Source organism: Pan paniscus, chromosome 15 (genome assembly GCF_029289425.2).
Source record: "Pan paniscus chromosome 15, NHGRI_mPanPan1-v2.0_pri, whole genome shotgun sequence".
Taxonomy (NCBI): domain Eukaryota; kingdom Metazoa; phylum Chordata; class Mammalia; order Primates; family Hominidae; genus Pan; species Pan paniscus.
In genome coordinates, this window is record NC_073264.2 from 104705029 (window position 1) to 104724513 (window position 19485).

The 19485-nt window shown below is 54.3% G+C and overlaps 2 protein-coding genes and 1 non-coding gene across 6 annotated transcripts in view; 2 read left to right on the forward strand and 1 right to left on the reverse strand.

The window, feature by feature from the left end:
* Positions 1-4656: 4656 nt before the first annotated feature.
* On the forward strand, positions 4657-4718 carry LOC112437039 (U7 small nuclear RNA). Its single transcript, XR_003025710.1, has one exon. It is a non-coding gene; the product is annotated as a U7 small nuclear RNA (small nuclear RNA).
* Positions 4719-11416: 6698 nt separating this feature from the next.
* On the reverse strand, positions 11417-17092 carry BAG5 (BAG cochaperone 5). Of its 3 annotated transcripts, none has more exons than XM_034938230.3 (2): positions 16955-17092; positions 11417-15514 (listed from the first exon to the last, which is right to left on the reverse strand). In XM_034938230.3, the coding sequence occupies exon 2, from the start codon at positions 15484-15486 to the stop codon at positions 14143-14145; it is 1344 nt and encodes a 447-aa protein (XP_034794121.1). In that variant the 5' UTR covers positions 15487-15514; positions 16955-17092; the 3' UTR covers positions 11417-14142. The 3 variants fall into 3 exon arrangements, with proteins under 3 accessions (XP_034794121.1, XP_034794120.1, XP_034794122.1); XM_034938229.4 differs by lacking the exon at positions 16955-17092 and adding an exon at positions 16236-16645; XM_034938231.3 differs by lacking the exon at positions 16955-17092 and adding an exon at positions 16423-16558.
* A 117-nt stretch (positions 17093-17209) lies between these two features.
* The window catches only part of LOC100994669 (cytochrome c oxidase assembly factor 8), a 28378-nt gene continuing 26102 nt past the window's right edge, over positions 17210-19485 (forward strand). For both annotated transcript variants that reach the window (XR_008620993.2, XM_003807063.6), the window contains exon 1: positions 17210-17484. Coding sequence is in view for 1 of the 2 variants with exons in the window: in XM_003807063.6 (XP_003807111.3) it covers positions 17323-17484 (162 nt within the window). In the remaining variant the exon portion in view is untranslated. The remainder of the gene's footprint in view (positions 17485-19485) is intronic.

A 19485-nucleotide genomic window follows, 5' to 3' on the forward strand; every position in this document is an offset into this window, starting at 1 on the left:
GCTTCCCCAGGAGTGCGTCTGTCCTTTGGGGTAAACGCTGCTGCCTCTTAGAATCTGAGGCCCCTGGGACAGGCTGGAGCTGAGGCTGACAGGCAGGGCCCTCGTCACAAAGCCGCTGAGTCCCCCCGCAGCCCTCCTGAGCGCGGCGCTGTATGAGAGGTGCCCAGAGGTGCTCTCAGAAGGCAGGGCTGGGCTTGGGGCAGGGCAGGAGTGGGTACCGAGAAGCCCCAAACAGCTTCCTGAGGGAGAGGGGGCTTCACAGAGGCAGCTGCCTCAGTGACCCTGTGGCAGGTGTGTCTGCTGGCACCGAGGTCTTTTAGGGCAATGAAGGAGAAAGGGCAAGGCAGGGAGAACTCGGGGGCATAAAGGCCAGGGTGCGGGGGCCTGGCTTGTTCCTGCAGCTGCAGCGACATGCGTCAAGGCTCGCTGTGGGCAGAGGTCTCCACCACCAAGAAGCGAGGCCGGAGGGCAGGCACTGATTCTCCATCACCACACCCAGAGCCCCCACTGGGACCAGCGAAGCACAAGGCAGCCAGTGCCACAGCCCCACACCCCGCCCACCAGCTGCCCTGTGTGGTGTGGAGGCGGCTCCGGGGGCGGCTGTTCACAGCAGTGACCCCTGCCTGCTGCATGGCCACCTGAGCTGTCCTGGCTGCTGCCAATGCCACTGTGCAGTATGGTGACCCCATTGGCTAGGGATGGGGTCAGCACCCACGGACGTGGTCGGGGAGGTCACCAAAGCCTTCTTGCCGGAAGTGGCATTTGGCTTGGGGTGTGGAAGAGGAGCACAAATTACCCAGGAGGGCCGGGCCAGGGTCCAAGGAAGGGCCACCTGTGCAGAGACGCAGGGCTGATGGCACAGGCCTTGCCCACAGGCCTTGCCCACAGGCCCTGCCACGGGGAAGGACAAGCCCCTGCCAGCCGGCTGTGAGCCACCACCATCCTGATGACAGACCCACACCGGCAGGCAGGGCAGGCTGCCTGTGGCAGAGTTAGGGGGGTTGGGGGGGGTAGGTTAGAGACTGCCAGATCTGCTGGGGCTCCATACCAACCCATGATGGTAGCAGGTGGTCACTGGATGCCCCGTGCAAGCGCCATCCATCCCCAGAACAGAAGCGCAGCTCAGGCAATGCCATGGCCACCTGTCCATCATTGGCCAGGGCAGGTGCACCTGGCATGGCCCAGGCAGGACAGCTGCGCCGGCCGGCTGGCCCCAGACCACTTCTGGTGTTCTGGGCTCGGCAAAACCTGGCCTTGGGCGCCACCTGGTGACCACACATGGGAGAACCAAGCAGGCAAGTGGGAGCCTGGAGGGGCAGGCACGTGGCCTTTGGGGTACCTCCAAGGTCAGGGAGCCACGTGCCGTGCAGGTGAGCCACCCTGCAGGCCAGGGGCTGTGCGGAGGGCGGCAGGTAGCAGGGTCTGTCTGGAGTCCTCCCTCCACCCAGCCTGGCCAGTGCGGATGCTGAGCTGTGTGGGGCCCATGTGCACTGGGACTGGATGAGGGAACAGGCCAGCCATGGTCCCCACCGCAGCAGGGACAGGCCTCGCACGTTCAGCTAGAGGCACCCCCTGGGGCAGGCTATCGGGTCTGCCCTGGCACAGACCTACTGCCGGTGTGGGGTCCATGGCAGTCACTGGGCCAGACTTGGTGGACTGCTGTGGGGCAGGCCTTGGGGGGCTCCCCCAAGAGAACCCAGCCCAGGGGAAGCCTGGGACTGGTGCTGTGCTCTCTGTGGGAGCCACTGATCTCCAGGATGCAGTCCTGCCCCTGTAGGGGCCCCCTGCCCCAAGGCTCTGTGGGATCTGGCCCTGCAGACTCTCACCTGCCTGCCCGGCTCCAACCTGGGGGTCCTTGCTCCAGCCGTCCAGCCTGCACACTCTTCCCCAGGCCCCCATGGCCTGCTCCACAGGACCACCTGCATAGCCACATTGGTGCTGGGATGCCTGCTTTTCCTTTCAGGGGCTGGGTCAGGATTAAGGGCTGGAAGATGCCCTTTCCTGGGAGATGAAACCAGGATGCAAGAGGAAGGGGCACACACGCCCAGGAGCCCCAGGCTGCCAAGAGCACCCCGGGCCTGCTGTGGCCATCTGCAGGCAGTGCCCAGACCAGACCACAGCCCAAGAAGGCAGCTGGGTGCCTCGCTGCCCCACGCCTGCACCTTGACATCCCCAGCACGTTTTTTAATTTTTTTTTTCCATTTTTTATTTTTTGCGTGTGATAGTCTTGCTCTGTCGCCCGGGCTGGAGTGCAGCGGCACGATCTCGGCTCACTGCAACCTCTGCCTCCTGAGTTCAAGCGATTCTCGTGCTTCAGCCTCCCGAGCAGCTGGGACTACAGGCGCCCGCCACCACGCCCAGCTAAGTTTTGTACCCCGGCACCTTTAATAAGCAGCTATCGGCGAGCCCAGTGAGTTCTGCTGCCCATGCTTCTGTGACCCTGCCCCCCATGGCTCACCCCTCCTCCTGCCAGCCAGGCCAGAACCCTGGGTGCCCGCATCCCCTGGTGCCGTCCTCACTGCCCCCAAATCCTTTCCCAACCCCCTCCCCCAACCCCACTGCTGCCCCCAGGGGCACTCAGCAAAGCCTCCAAACCTCCCTTGGCTTGTGGGGCCCAGGAAGCCCTGGCAGTCCTGGCGCTGTCCCCTACCCGCTGCCTGAAGTTCTTCCAGGGCCTCCAGTGTGCCTGGCCCTGGCTCTGGGCTCTGCTTTTGAAAAGTCTTCATTTTCCTTTACATCCCCACGTGCAGAGAAATGCCGGCTGCGCCCGAGGAGCAGAGTCGGAGGGGCCCCCGGGAGAATCTGAACATCCCAGTTTCCTGATCTCTTTCTGGGTCTCACTTTCATCTCTGGCCATCAGCAAGGGCGTGCCCCTCCACCCGAAGGCCCTGCCTCTGTGCCAGGCTCTATGTAAAGGGTACACCCAGCGGGGCCCTGACTCCCCCATCACGGGTGATCCTGGTGGCACACGCACAGAGCTCATGCACACCCAGCCACACCTGAGGGCGCCGGTTCCTGCTGACCCCCCGTGCCCCACAAGACAGGTGCCCACAGAGCTTTGCAGCATGTTCCCCGACTCAGGAGGCAAAACCGTCCCCCTCGGCTCTGCTCCTGCCGCCCCCGGGGCCCACGCCACCTGCAGAGTGCACCCACAGGTGTCAGCGTGTTGAGCCAGGTGCTGCTCTAGGTACTGGGGATACAAGCAGGAACGGAACAAGTTTGACGTCTTCAGGGTCTCAGGTGGCGGGGCCCCTGGCATCGTGCTAAGTCCTCTGAGGACGATGAGGCAGGGTGGGGCAGAGCGCAGGCACTGTGGTTGGAGACTGACTGCAGCTGACATCTGGCATGTGGTGCCCGCTGGGGTCCACGTGGCCCACTGGGCTCTCTGGCTTCTCTGAAGCCAGGTGTGGCTGCTGGTGGTCAGAGGATGGCTTGGTCATGCCAGAGCTGGGACACAGCACAGAAGCCAGTCCTTCCTGTGGGAATGGCCATCAGGTGGCCTGGCCATGAGGCTGTTTCTGCCCGTGACCCAGCACCAGACAGCGGCCATTCCACTCTCACCCTCTCTGGGTGACTGGTACACCCAGAGACAGCAGAAGGGAGAGGGACCTCAAGGAACCCGGCTGGCCCTCCGCATCCATTTCTGTCCCTGTCAGCAGGGCCCTGGTGCCTCTCTAGGCCCAGCCTGCCCAACCTAGGAAGGGCTGGCCTGGGACCCAGGGGCGGGAAGATGGCTCTGTCCTGGCTCCCAGCCACACTGAGCCTCGGGCACCATGCCCTTCTGTCAGCCTGCAGACGCTTGCTGGGCACCCTCCCTGCCCCAGGCCTGGCAGGAAAATGAGGTGACAGAGGCGGCCCTGGGGAGCTCCTTCTGCTTCTCACCTGGCCACCCCTCACCTAGGCCAGAGCCAGATCCCGGCCCCGCCCGACCTTGCCCCACAGCGGCCTCTGCAGGCGCAGGGCCTCCGAGCTGCCAGGACACGGCTTCTGGTCTTCCTCCCTCCTGGTCCACGCAGCAGTCCTGGGTGCCCCACCCCACACAGCTGTGGCCCTCTGTGGGTCTGCCCTTCCCAGCCCTCACCAGTCTGTGAAAGCACTGGGGATGCGGCGAGTTCACGTGCCCGTGGGGAAGGGGCCAGCAAAGACACCAAAGTGGTAAACCGCAGGAACATGAAGCTGTGAGGGCTGGTGACGCCGGGCGGGAAGCCAGGTGGGGAGGCAGGATGGTGCGTGGCCTGACCCCACCTCGCAGCCGGGAAACTGAGGCACACAGAGATGTCTTGCACATGTCAGGGCCCCAGGTAGGTGGTGACAGGAGTCTGGGACCTCGGGTGGGTCTCACCAGTCACACAGCCTTGGCTGACCTGTCTGTCCTCCCGTCCAGCCAGAGGGACACAAAGACCTCTTTGTCTCTCCACCCTTCCGCCCAGAGCCTCCCCAGCCAGTGCAGCTCTGAGCGTGTCCCCCAGGGAGGGAGACAGCCCCCGGTGGGGCCTGGCAGTCCTGGAAGCTGCCCTGAGGCACAGACCCTGGGGGACTCGGTGCTTTGAGGGCAGGGCCAGGTGATGGAGGTGGGCTGGGGAAAGGGAGGCCGAGAAGGCAGCAGTGTGGAGCGTGTGAATTTGTTCATGAACTTAGCTACAAAAATGTCTTTTCCAGTGTCACAGCTCTTCTAGAATTTGACTAGCAGGTTTTCCGATTTTTACTGGAAAGCCCTTTAAATAAAGAAAGAAAAAGAAAAAAAAAAGTCTTCCTCAATCAAATCCGAGGTGGTTCCTTCCCCCACCAGGCTGGCTGGGTGGGGAGAGAGGGCTTGAAGCCCAGGCTCCTAGGGAAAGGCTCTGCTCCCCACCCCAGGGCTGGGCTGGGCTGGGACACCGGCCCTTCCTGGCAGGGGTGTCCTACTCCACAGAGGAGCCTTGGGAGGTGGCCACCACTGGGCCACTGCCCCTCACCAGGCCCAGAGGCCCAGTTCTCAGCCTGAAAAGAAAACCTGCCCCGGACCCCTCATGACCAGGGTGAGGCTTGGTGGGCACAGAGGGCGTGTGGGGAGCACTGGAACCCAGCGGCCTGGGAGGGGCCCAGGTCTGACGCCTCATCCTGCCCCAGGCTGGCTGCAGGCCTCCAGCTCCAGAACTGTGTTCTCAAAATCCTGTTGATGCTGCCACAAGTGGGCTGTCTCCTCCCCCATTCCGGGAAGGTTCTGGGTGAGTGGCTTAGCCATCCCTCCCACTGGGAGCTCCAGTATCTGAACTGCCAGCCACCTGCAGCCGCCACCTCACCCCAGGCGGTGCTGCACCCTGGGCTGGCGGGACCAGCCTGGAGGGCCCTCCTGGGGCTCATGGACAGCCTCCCACAGAGTGTCTCTGCTGGTCTCATTTCTGTCTGGGAGGGAGTTGGGTGAGCACCAGGGAGAGGCTGAGTGGATGCCCGCCCACCTGGAACACTGCTAGGTGGGGATGGGGGGGGGCATCACGGGGCACACACAAGCTGTCGGAAGGGCCGATGTCCACGGGGGACGAGAGTCAGGGGCGCGGCTGTGGGGGTGGAGGCGGCCTGGAAGAGCAGGCATGGCACAGCGGCCGCTGGCTCATGTGGACTGGCGGGGCACTGTCCTGCTGGGGCCGTCCCAAAGGGAAGCATGGCCCGTCACTCCCCAGGCTAAAAACCATCCACGGCTGCCCCTCCTCATGGCTGAAGCACAGTTCCTAGGCCCTACCCCGACGCTCTCAGGTCCCCTTCTCTCCCTCGCCCTGTGGAGAGCGGACCTGCCTCCTGTCCCTCGGAGGACTCTCAGGCCCCAGCCCTGCCGCAGCAGCTCGTGGTCCAGCTTGGCTGGCCCTGCCTGGCCCTCCGGGCTCCAGCAGCAGTGGTGGCTGTCAGCACAGCCGGGCTGCCAGCACTCTCACTCTGATGAAGCTCCCAGCCCGCCGACTGGAACGGTGTGTTCACCACTACGGTCTTGCCTGGGAAGGGACGAACTCCTGCACTTCCTGTCACGTTCCACTTCTTGTCCGTGACCAGCTAACCTCCCACCTCCGCCAGGAAGCCTCCCTGGGCTTCTCAACCACCCCATCACATCCGGCCAATGCTCCTTGCGATGGATCCCTCAGAAAGCCAGGTGGCCTCTGCAGGGGCCCTTGCCCCGGGTCCACGCCTTTGCCCCCAGCACCTCACAGGCACTCGGCAGATGCTAGTTAAATGGAGACTCCACTCCAAGGCTCAGCTACCCTCCCTCAGTCCTCCTCACCCCCGCGGGTTAGTGGGTTTCCTTCAAGTACCTCACCCAGCAACCAGGAAGATTCCTCTTCATCTCAAATCGGTCTGAAGGGCACACTAGGCACGCGCTGGCCCTGACACTGCCCCTCCCTGGTCCTTTCCAACAGCACCGAGGACATGGAGGTTGGCCCAGGCTCAGGAATCACAGAGCTAACTGCTCATTTCAGCATCACAAGCACGAGCAGACGAATTTCAGAGACAGAAGCCAACATCCCCACCCCTCATCTTCAGAGGCTCCAGCCTGCCTGGCCTCTGTGGCTGGGTGGCCAGCCAAGGGCTCTGGAATTGGAGAGGCCTTGCTTCTCCACGGCACGGTGTGACCCGCTCTGGCCTGCTGGCCCTCCTGCCCCAGGGACTGAGTGGGAGGCACTTCTGATTCCACCCGGGCTCTCAGGGGGATGAGGTGGCCTCAGGTGAGAGATCCTGATTGGCCACCCCAGAGCCCCGGTGGAAGGTGCAGCAGAGAGGAGGTCCTTTGGATCCGATAAGCAGGAGGATTTTAAACACTCTCTGAAGCCGTCTGCAGATCTGAGATTTTTCCACTCATTTATTCAGCAAGTATTCGCCGAATGCCTATTACATGCCAGGAGCTAAGGACACTATTTCCAAAGAACAGCTCATCCAAAAGGCATGTGAGTGCCCATTACTGCCAGGACCTGAGGCTGCATGGATGAAGAGACAGATCTTGCCTTGAAAGGCACTGTGGCCTGGCATGGGAGAGACAGGTGAGCCACTGTGTTAGAGCTATTAATAGGGTACAGGAACAGAAGATAGGCTCCACGGCCCAAGGGATGGGCAGGGAGGGCTTCGGATGAGAGCACCAGAACCCAGGGCCATGAACAGCAAAGTCATCTGATGACCTTGCTCTCCGCTCAGCACTCAGAACCATCCAGCTCCATGTCCCAATACCCACAGAGGACTGAGGTGGGGCAGACACCAGCGTGAGAGGGAGACAGAAGGTGGGGAACTGGCAAGATTCATCTGAAAATGCGGCCACAGGGAAACAGCTTGAGAACTGAAAGGGTTCTAACACACACTGAAAACCTACCATTCGCTGTGACCGCAGCGGGGACCAGAGATGGAGAGGCAGCATGCCGCACTGAGTCCTTACCAAATGGGGTCACAGACCCCTGGCAGCTCCGGAAAGACCAAAGAATCCTAAGCGGGGAAACAGCTTCACTTCACTTCAACCTTACTGTAGAAAGATACATTTCTGCAGTTGTAATTCACAAGTGGAAGACGTACGGACAGAATAAAGCACTCGTTTAAGACAGTCTTTCCACGATGAGGGATGCCGGTTCACTGACACAGTGACTTTGAGACATAATACTGGAGCTGAATGTTTCACATTAACCAGCTGAATCCTTTAAACCTAAGTGCTAAGTACTGCCCACCTTTCAGAAGAAACTGAGGCTCAGGGGCTCAGCTTTGAAAGTGGCACAGCTCGCTGGGCACGGTGGCTCACACCTGTAATCCTGGCACTTTGGGAGGCTGAGGCGGGCGGATCACGAGGTCAAGAGATGGAGACCCTCCTGGCCAACATGGTGAAACCGTGTCTCCACTAAAAATACAAAAATCAGCTGGGCGTGGTGGCGCATGCCTGTAGTCCCAGCTACTTGGGAGACTGAGGCAGGAGAATCGCTTGAACCCAAGAGGCAGAGGTTGCAGTGAGCCGAGATTGTGCCATTGCACTCCAGCTTGGGCGACAGAAAAAAAAAAAAGAGAGAGAGAGAAAGTGGCACAGCTGAGATGTGAACCTAGCAGTCTGGGCCCCAGCCTGCTTTTAGCCACTTGGCCAGCATTCCCTGAGGTGGGAGCTTTCAGAAATCCTGATGTCCAGACTGTACCCCATCCCGATGAAACCAGAATCCCTGGGGTGGGCCCCAAGCACCAGCCATTTCTTCAACTCTCCAGGTAAGTCCATGACTCATGAACTGTAACCAAATTGTCCTTCCCTCCTTTGCCAAGTGACTCTGGGCAGTTCCCTGGGCAAGGGACCACCTGAATCTCAGAATCACCTATGAAACAGATAGTATGAAAAACCTGCCTCAAGGGGTGCTGAGAGCTTAAAATGTACATAGAACACTTTGCACAGATGGCTGGGCAGTGGAGATGGGGCTGCTGGGGCAGCCTGGACCACACCACTCAGGGCTTCGCAGGTACGTGACCGGGTGAAATAGTGGAGGCCACTGAAGGTTTTCATTCAGAAAAACCATATGAGCAGAGCTGTGCTTTTAGAAAGACCAAGAGGGCAAATAGGTGAAATAGCCTGAAATAGCCTGCTGGTGACTGGCATAAAAAAGGGCACAAGCTGAAGAGACCTAGAACTAGGGACAGAGTCCTAAGGCTGCCTGGTGACCCCCACCCCCACCCCAAAATCTGTGCAATGATAACTACACAAAATGGAAAAGCAAGGCCAAGTGCAGTAGCTCATGTCTGTCATCCCAGCACTTTGGGAGGCTGAGGCAGGAGGATCGCTTGAGCCCAGGAGTTCGAGACCAGCCTGGGCAACATATTAAGACCCTGTTTCAATAAAAAAACAAAAGAACCCAAAACATTTTGTACGATGCCCTCAGACATGTCCTGACCAGCAGGGGCGACCCCAGACCTGTATATAAGAGGCCTTCAATTAGGGCTCAGCTTGTACCCAGAATCAAGAGCCAAGCTTGCCAGGGCACTGCCCCTCAGCCCCTGCCACCTCGTTCCAGCTCAGCCCACTCCAGGGTTTCTTCTTTAAAAATATATATATATATTAATTTTTTTGTAGAGATGGGGTCTGTGTTGCCCAGGCTGGTCTTGAACTCCTGGGCTCAAGCAGTCCTCTCACCTTAGCCTCCCAAAATGCCATGATTACCGGTGCCACACCCACCGTCTCCCGTCCTACTTCTAACCAGCCTTGAAGGGCCAGTGAGGCCCCTCCCTAAGCCACTGGTCTTTTTCCGGCTTGCACTTGACACCTGACCTGACACCAGACATTCACACCTGAGACAGACCAGGCGCAGCCGACTCCCCTCGTCCCTTCTCTGACTAGACTGGAATTTCTCCATGGCCACTGGTGGCATGATGGATTCTTCAATCCTCAGCGCAACACGAGGATACACTAGGAGCCTGGTTAATGCTGTTGCCAGTATAAGTGATAAGAATCCTCACGTGTGGCCAAGGATTTATTCAAAAGCTCACATTTCCCCCAGAGTGTTTCTCTTCAACCTATACACATCGTTGCTCTTGGCTCTGGGCCTATCATGCGTTTGCGAGGCTTGCAAAGGCTGCCCCTGTTTGGATCACCTGGAAGATAAAAGCAGGCAGAGAAGACAACAAAAATACAATGGAAGGCCGGGCGCGGTGGCTCACGCCTGTAATCCCAGCACTTTGGGAAGCTGAGGCAGGTGGATCACGAGGTCAGGAGATCAAGACCACAGTGAAACCCCGTCTCTACTAAAAATACAAAAAATTAGCCGGGCGTGGTGGCGGGCGCCTGTAGTCCCAGCTACTCGGGAGGCTGAGGCAGGAGAATGGCGTGAACCCGGGAGGCAGAGCTTGCAGTGAGCCGAGATCGCGCCACTGCACTCCAGCCTGGGTGACAGAGAGAGACTCCGCCTCAAAAAAACAAACAAACAAACCCCCCCCCAAAAAAAACAAAAAACAAAACAAAACAAAAAATACAATAGGAAAGGGCTAAAAATAGGAAAACTTAGTGCTGTCACATAGCGGACTTAAAATAGACAAACAACTGCCCAAAGTGAGCCAGGCACGTCCGCAGTCCAAGCACACGGGCTTCACTAGACTTAGGGCTGGGAGAGGGCCGGAGGCCGGAGTCAGAACACCTCACACACCCGGGAAGGGCCGAATAGACAGACTCCCACACCTCCGTCACAAAGCAGTGAAGATGGTTTCATAGCACACTATCACAACTCTCCTCTGGAGAGTGGATCTTTCCAGAACTGTCCCAGAGGTTCTTCTTCTTTCTACAAATAAAGTCAGTTCTTATTTGAGACCCGGGCATCCTCCTGAGGGAGCAGAGCATGAGGCCCCCACCCCCATCACACACATACTTCCTAGGCTGTCTCAACAAGAGCACAGTGACCTGGTCACCTGGGCCTGGGTCCCGGCCCACACACAGCCACCCTCACCTCCTTACAGCATGGCCACCAACTGCAGCCACGGAGGCCACCTGCCCCCAGGCCTGCCTGCTCTGGGCTCCATTAAGGAAGGACTCCTCAGCTGGCACGGTGGCTCACACCTGTGTCCCAACACTTTGGGAGGCTGAGGCGGGTGGATCACCTGAGGTCAGGAGTTCGAGACCATCCTGGCCAACATGGTGAAACCCTGTCTCTACTAAAAATACAAAAAATTAACCAGGCGTTGTGGCAGGCACCTGTAATCCCAGCTACTCGGGAGGTTGAGGCAGAATTGCTTGAACCTGGGAGGCGGAGGTTGCAGTGAGCCGAGATCGCGCTATTGCACTCCAGCCTGGGTGACAGAGCCAGACTCCGTCTCAAAAAAAAAAAAAAAAAAGGGCTCCGCACCCAGGTCAGACAGTTCATGAAGGTGATAATATATAGAGAACACACACCTCAGACTCACAGCCTTTCTCCACTGCAAGCTTAAGAGACTGGTTTTATTTCAAGAATAACTAAGGGTATATTAACACGTGTATCTCAAAGTAACATTGAATTATTGAAGACATACTGTTCCAATAGTCAAACAGTTGACAGAGAGGGGACAGGAACCAATGTACTGGAAAAACACACTTGTATTATATGTAAAAATCGATGGCCAATATTTCTCTTATTAAGAGAAAAATACCCAACAAATTAAAAGTTGAAAAGCTGTGCTCAAAAAAAAAAAAAAAAACCCAAAACCTTGCATGCACAAGCTAAGCTCAGACCCTTAAAAACCAGATAGAAATTGACAAAGTCAAACAAAGGAGAAAAACTGGCTGAACTTCTCAAACTAAATTATATCAAATATATGTGCATTTTAGCAAAATAAACCACTAAACTATACTTTGTAGACATATTCATTACATTTATTTTAATAACTACTTCATTATAGGCTGACTGGCTTTCCTGTGTGGATAAAGTGTGATCTGAAAGCAGCGCTGACCGAATGTAAATAAAGCAAACGTTCCCAGCCATTTTCGGCATGAACATGGACTCCAGCGTTTAATGCAGACCCAAAGCCACACATTTTTGGGGAGTAGGTTTTACTTGCAGTAGATTCTTTTCATTAAAGATCACAAAAATACAATACAATGTGACAAGCCCAGTTTAAGAATTACATGCAGTAGCTCATATTAACACAAACAGCTCCCCACGAAGGCCGACGAGCTAAATCCGGTGTCAACAGGGTTCATTGCAGGAGTAGAATAATCCGGTACAAGGAACGAGAACAGATTGAAACCAGAAACAAAGCCATGCCTGACAGTCACTCAAGGTCAATCCGATCATTTCCATGACCAATTTACCCATGTGAACAATTCAAAATGACGGTGGAAGAGCTGAGCACCCTGTACTCACACACGATGCCCACAGCTTGGCAAAAGGTACACAAACACTTGTTTGAAAAGAATGACTGAAACGTCTACTTTCAAACAACAATGGACACTTTTAAAGGGAATGCTGACATTTAACTTTACAAAATGAAATTTAAAATGTTAAGTAGTACTCTGGGGAAGAATATGCCTGAAGCGTAACCATGATTTCCCAGTGGTATAATTAAACAGAGCTCTAATTTAAAAACTCTTCCTGGGCTGGGCGCCGTGGCTCACACCCATTAATTCTAGCACTTTGGGAGGCCGAGGCGGGCGGATCACGAGGTCAGGAGTTCGAGACCAGCCTGACCATCATGGTGAAATCTCAACTCTATTAAAAATACAAAAATTAGCCAGGCATGGTGGCACATGCCTGTAATCCCAGCTACTCAGGTGGCTGAGGCAGGAGAATCGCTTGAACCTGGGAGGTGGAGGTTGCAGTGAGCTGAGATGGCACCACTGCACTGCAGCCTGGGCAACAGAGTGAGACTCCATCTCAAAAATAAATAAAAAATAAAAACTCTTCCTCAAGATTTTAAGAGCATTCTAAAATTATGATACAGAAAAGCAATCCTACAACTACTGTGGCCAAAACGTGGATTCCAATGACCTGCCCTGAGCCCGCGGTTGCCAGGAGTTGGACCTGCAGTAGTACGGGAAGCTCACGGTCTAAATACCGACTGCCCTCTGACCCCACCGTCCAGTGATGCTAGAACATTTCTAGTAGGAAAGACATAGCAAGGGATTTTCATGATTGGGAAATACTGAGAGACAAGCTGAAGATTTGTTAAGGGCTATGCTTCTGTCATCTTTTAGGTATTTAAGGCTACTCCTTTAGCTAGCTACTTTCAGCTGTTTAAAGTGACTATCTCCCTACACAGAGTTACACAATGAGCATCTCTGAAAGAGAATATTACCCTGGATTTCCAAAGATGTACTCTAACAGGACGACCAGGCAAAAGGTGACCCGGGGGAGGAGTCTGTCCTAACACTCGGACCCACATGTTCTCAAGGCACTTCAGAACTTTGGGAAATCATTTTGTACCGGATCCTCAGAAAGCATTTATGGAAATACACATCCTTTAGCAGAAGAGAGATGCTTCATGCACGATTGACTTTAATGGCTCTTTCAGGCAACAGAGAAACCACCACATGCCCGTGACATGAGCTCAGTTGTTCTAGGCACCCAGAGGAAGCCTTTAATTCCGAGCAGGTTTCACTGATTGGTCCTGGAGCAGGTGTAGTTATGATATTTACTAAGTGAGTGGTTAACAGCTGACTGCCTAGGAAAACCTAGGACGGCCTGGTCCCTCTGGCTTACTGACAGCGTCTACCCTCACTTTGTAAAACAGCACCGGGGAGGTGTGACAAGGCTGTCTATTTTACAGCCTGGGACAACAGAAGAGAACCATTACGTGCTACATTCAGACTTTCTGATTTAGTTTTAGTATAACCTGACATTGGTAACCCGTCTCCAGTCTTCATCCTCCAACTACAGGTATGAGTGTTTCCTTTTTTTTTTTTTTTAAAGGCCCATTAACTTAAATGTTCCCATCCTTATGAATTACTCACTAAGGAAAACTATAAGCTCAGATTTTACAAACAAAAGCAACTTACAAGGTATTATTGCTGGTCCTTTATCCCTTCTCTTTAATGCAATCTCAAAGGTTTTTTGGCTATTAGTTTTCATAATTTTCTTATGTTGCACACAAAAACAAGATTCCTCTCTAAAACGTAGAGGATGGGGAAAATGCAGATGCTGTTTTTCCAACTAAAAATGTTTACAAAAGAACAGACTGTCTGAACAAACAAAAAAACCCCACCCCGTTAAGCTGGGCAGGACCAATCAGGCCTTATAAGTGAAAAAAAAAAAGCCTTCTATCGAGCATAATGAAACCGAACATGTACTGCTTGTGTTTGAACCTTACTCTTATTTAACCAAAAATTTCCCCTTTCTCATAATTTTCCTAGTATTATGTAAGGTTATGCCTAGTTCTAGATTCTGAAAGACCTGCATTTTAATGCTTGCACAACCCATTTAAAATTTACAAAAGCTGCCTCTATTTCGTTTTCTGATTAAAAACGCAAAAAAAAGACAAACCAAACAAACCACACCACATCATACAGATAATGATCCGAATGGAAAAGTTAATGTGCTGTAATGATATTTGTCTTGCAACATCAAAAGCAGCAGATACTGAATAGAATTTGCTTCAATCATAAATACTGAGACTGAAATATGCACGTATAAATCAATGAACTGAAAGCTCTCTATACATAGAAGCACATATGAAGTGCAAAACAGTATCAAAAGTGAGATCTCTGGTATTTCAGTACTCCCATTCATCGGATTTCAGGTCGAGATAGCTGAGAATATTCTGGGCAAGCTTCACAGCCTGTTTCCTGGCAGCCTTACACTTCTCTTCTCCCTGCGGATCAACAGCATCCAGGGCTAGCAGCTGCTTGGTGAGCAGCTCTTCCAGCCGGATGTAGTTCTTATCGGTTCGATTTCCATCAAATGAAAGAACTTCTCCCTGGATCTCAGACAAGTTTCCAAGGACGTTCCAGACGGCTTTATGGGATGGGTGCTCCTCACAAGCAAACAGCTTTCTTTTCTCAAGGGCCTCCTTCAAGTCAATATATGTGATCAGAGTTTGCACCTCGATCACTGCTCTTCTCCTGGCTTCCCGGATGCAGGGGTTTTTTTCAAGACTTACCTCATCCAACTGTCCAATTAAACCCTGCAATTCTGTTTTGGAGCTCAGGTACAATTCAGAAGGGTTTTGTGCTTGGAGAAGTTCATTTTTTATTTCTCTCATTCTCTTGAGGACCTTTTCTATTTTTAAAATGGAATGATTCTGTCTCAGGTCAAATGCTTTAGTTGTGTCTGCTTCCTCTTCCAAATCCAGATATTTCAATAATTTGTTGATATCTTCTACTACCTCCCTCCGATAATTTCTGATTTCTGTCCGGCCGCACACATCTAGAGCATCCAGGTCAGCGATCAGCCCCGAGAGCACACAGGATAAGTGCCTGCAGGTCTCATTGTTGTTCACACCCATCAGAAGTGCAATCAGGACCCCTCGGGCCTTGTTCACCTCACACATCACGAAGTTGATTTTGGCAACGGAAGGATGTGCATCCTCGGAAAGCGGCAGGGAAGGCTGCTTTTTCATGCAGTCTTCGATTATCTCTTGCACCGCACAGATTTTGGTTAAAGTGTGATACCTTGCTTTCCGCAAGGAGATTTTTCCTCCAGTTTTAACATGTGTCAGCCTCAGAATGATATCTTGGATGCCTTCTTCAAACTCATCAGTTACGCAGTTGCCTCCATTATAAAATGGCACAATTTTCTCTCTCACGAGGGACTGGGCTTCCTCAAAAATGTTCTGTATTTCAATCCGGTGTGGGTGGTTTGCATTCTGCTCCAACTCTTTGAGAAGACGTTCTGTCTCCTGTGCTGCCCTCTTCCTAGCTTGCTGAATATCTCCTTTTCCTTCAGTATCTACAGAGTCTATTTCAAAAAGCTGTTTTGTTAGAATCCTCTCCAGTTTCTTGTAATTCTTGTCATCTGACAGACCACTGAAGCCGACAACTTGCTGTTCTACACTTTTTACTTCCTTTTGGATTTCCTGAAGCCTACTAATAGAAGGATGTTGGTTTCCCATATCCATACTTTTGTTGTGTTCAGTTTCACAAGCACTAAAAGACGACAAGAATGATAACTTATTACAGCACAAGGCTTCTGCAGAACACTAATGGTATATTAAGTCATTCTAAAATTCTCATTTTAAAAAGGTATACTTCTGGGCAGTCATCCCACCTCAGCCTCCCCAGTAGCTGGGTCTACAGTCGTACACCACTACGCCCAGCTAAGATTATTTTTAGTAGAGACAGGTCTCACTATATTGCCCAGGCTGGTCTCAGACGATCCGCCCGCCTCCGCCTCCCAAAGTGCTGGGATTAAGGTGTGAGTCACCGTACGCGACACAAACTATTTGGAACCAGCAGGGCACCTTTATGAAAGGTGAAACAGTGGCTCTTGTAACCTTCCGAACACTAACAGTACCCCGCCCCGCCACACAGCTATGCCTAGTTTCCAGAAACTCTAAGCAAAAGAAAGAACCAGAACAAAAACCAGGGGCTCTCAGACATCCCCAAGGTCCCCGCTTCTTCGTTTCTCTCCATCCCTTTGTGCACTTCCCCTCCCCACCCTTTTAGCTCCTCACACATCTTCCCTCACAGAAGTCTCCCTGAAGAGATTAAAACCCCACAGGTAGAGAAGAGCGACCGGGACAGCGCTGAAGGGCACCACCTTGGGCTTTCGAGGCCCAACACCTCCTCAGCCCCCAACATGCTCCACTCTCTCAAAAAAAAAACAACCCGCGAAAACGTGATAACTATGAATAATTCATTCACTCGCCTCCCACTGGGAGTCCACAATGGCCTAGTGCACGTTTCAAGCTCTTGGTTTCTATCAAACGGCTCGCTCAAGGTGGGTAACCAATGGAAACGCATAATCTATCCCCGGCGGATGTCCTGGAGGCCACGGAGGGAAGGCGGCCCGAGCTCCTTCCTCCCCGCCTCGCCCTTCCCTCTTGGCCCTTTACCCAAAAGAGGTCTGAATTGGATGCGGTCTTGGCGTCCCGTGGCTGAGGTGGCGAGGTGGAAGATCAGCCCTTTACGGGGTGCGGCACCGGAGCTGGGCCCCCAGCTGCATCCCTCGCACCCCTCCCGACTAGGTCTGAGCGGGGCAGCCGGTGAAGGGGCCGGCGGTGAAGGGACCGCTACTGGCTGCAGCAGCCGCTCCGGGCGTCTCGGCCCGGGTGCCAGGGCGCGCCCGCAGGACCTGACCTCACAATGGGCGCGCGAGGGGCGCTCGGCCCGGCCGGGGGAAGCCGAGGGAGGAGGGGAACCGAGGCCCGGCCGGAGACACCAGAGACCAGGCCCGGCCAGCCCCGGTCAGCGTCCGACCCCAGGGGCGGGGACAGCGCCGAGACCGACTCTGCCCTGCCTGATCCGACAGGCCGCACGGGGGTGGGCGCTGGCGAAGGGGTGGCCCAGCGGGGAGCCCCGCGCGGAGGTGGTGCCCCACTCGTCCCCCCGAGAGAGGGAAAAGGCTACAAGCCACGCTTCGCTCACCTGTCCCGCCCGCGCCATCGCGCGATGCGTCGCCGACGCTTCCACGACTTCCGCAGCTCCGGCCGTCGCCCGGGCCCGGCAGCCCCGCCCCTGGCCGAACAACCCTAAACCCGGGGACACCTCCTCCGGCGTCCGCGCCTGGCCGCCGGCAGCGCCACGCCCACCGCCAGGGGCGCAGCGAGGCAGCCTGGAGTGACCGCGACCAAGGAGCGGCCGCCCGGGTCAGCCCGCGCCGCCCGCCGCCCGCCGCCCCCCGCCCCCCGCCCCCTCACCCCGTCGCACCGCTGGGAAAGCGCACGGTCGGCCGCGCCGCCGCGCTCCCTCGGGCTTCGCGACCCTGCCGTAAAGCGGCCCCTCGCGCCGTCGCAATGCTGCCGTGCGCCGCGGGGGCCAGGGGGCGTGGGGCCATGGTGGCCTTGCGGGCGGGGAAGAAGACCCTTCTCCCCCCTCTCTGCCGCGCCTTCGCCTGCCGCGGCTGTCAACTCGCTCCGGAGCGCGGCGCCGAGCGCAGGGATACGGCGCCCAGCGGGGTAAGCAGGCGCCTGGGGACATTGGGCCGGGAGGGGTGACCGGAAGGGAAGACAAACCCGGGCCTCGGGGCCACTCCCTGTTCTGCACAGCCGCCTCAGGCCTTTCTCCAGGTGCTCTCGCGTCCTGTCCCGAACAGTCCCGCAGCCCCGAGGCTCCCGCATCAACGCCCTCGGTCGGATGGGACTGAGGGTGCCGCCGCCACCACGCCGGGGACTGTTGACAGCCAGAACCTTTAAGCGTAACAGAGTCACCTGGCAAGTTTGTACCTACCTTATTTGTTCCCGAGAGTGATTATTTTTTATATTTAAAGAGCTCTTGGCTTACCGTGCATTTTTTTTCGTTGTGTGTGTGTGTGTTTTGGCTTTGTTAAAATTATTAGTGCTTTTCTTCAAGCGACGAGCACTTTATCATCGTACTTTTGTAGCACTTCACGTTGAATAGTTGTTATTTGCAAACTATGTGTGGGTATATGCATGTTACTGGCCAAAGATCCGCAAAGAATGTCTGTAGCAAGAATGTCTGTGGCAAGCAATTTTTATAAGTGGTACTTTTGGGAGGGATGTTTTGTTTAAGGGAGGCCTAGGCCTTGATTCCGTCTGTCAGATGAAAATGTTGACTAACGGTGTGGAATGGGCTGGAGATAAAATATTCAAGCAAAGCATACAAATACCAAACAGGCTAATGAAGGAGGCTGGAAAACTTGGTTTAAACAATAATTAAAGAAGTATTTAAAAAGTGCTAATTAAAAATTGGACGGGCTCCGTGGCTCACGCTTGTAATCCCAGCACTTTGGGAGGCCGAGGCAAGCGGATCACGAAATCAAGAGGTGAGACCATCCTGCCCAACATGGTGAAACGTCTCTACTAAAAATACAGAAATTAGCTGGGCATAGTGGCGCGCGCCTGTGGACCCAGCTACTCGGGAGGATGAGGCAGGAAAATCGCTTGAACCCGGGAGACGGAGGTTGCTGTGAGTCGAGATCGCGCCACTGCACTCCAGCCTGGCGACAGAGGGAGACTTCATCTCAAAAAAAAAAAAAAAAAGCTAATTAAAAATTGCAAATGTACTTGCTTGTACATTTTCATTTCTGTTGGGCTGTGGCTGTTAGTACACTTTTATAATTGTAGCTTTGAAGGTCTGTCTAGTTTACAATTTAAACAAGGAGTTACCAGGGCAACTTGTCAACCAGACACCCAAGTGGCTAGCTCAGTTCTGTGTTACAGTGGCCAAGCCCTTGCCTTCTATTCCTAGAACATAGAAACCCACCCAGCATCTCTGTCTTTGGGCAGAAAGATAGAGCAGGTGTCTGAAAATGCTCTAAGAGAGCAAACGGGAAATCAACCAAGACATTTCCCGGGGGTGGGGGAGGGGATTTTCCCTAGCTTATTTTGTGAACTTGTGCTGGAAAGAAACAACAGCACCCAAATAAGGATTTCTCTATTGTCATATACACTTCTTTTTTTTTTTTTTTTTTTTTGAGTTGGAGTCTCCCTCTGTCGCCCAGGTGGGAGTACAGTGGCGTGATCTCAGCTCTGCCTCCCGGGCTCAAGCGATTCTCGTGCCTCAGCCTTCCGAGTAGCTGGGACTACAGGGGCCCACCACCATGCCCGGCTAATTTTTTTGTATTTTTAGTAGAGACAGGGTTTCACCTGTTGGCCAGGCTGGTTTCAAACTCCTGACCTCAAGTGATGCGCCTGCCTGGGCCTCCCAAAGTGCTAGGATTACAAGTGTGAGCCACCACTCTCAGCCTTAGACTTCTTGTTAAAGTAAAATAAATCTTACCATGGGTCTCTTCTCAAGATGAGAGACCTCTCTGCCTTGTTCGTTTTTTCTTTTTTCGAGATGGAGTTTTTGCTCTGTTGCCCAGGCTGGAGTGCAATGGCGCAGTCTCGGCTCACTGCAACCTTCGCCTACTGGGTTCAAGCAATTCTCCTGCCGCAGCCTCCTGAGTATAGCTGGGATCACAGGCGCATGCTGCCACGCCTGGTTAATTTTTTTTT

Excerpts from the sequence above, each read along its gene's own strand:
- BAG5 (XM_034938229.4), bottom strand. The coding sequence starts at position 16,330 with ATGCGTTTCCATTGGTTACCCACCTTGAGCGAGCCGTTTGATAGAAAC. Across the intron at positions 15,515-16,235 it reads TTGTGGACTCCCAGTGGGAG|TGCTTGTGAAACTGAACACA; the intron begins GCGAGTGAATGA and ends GTCGTCTTTTAG.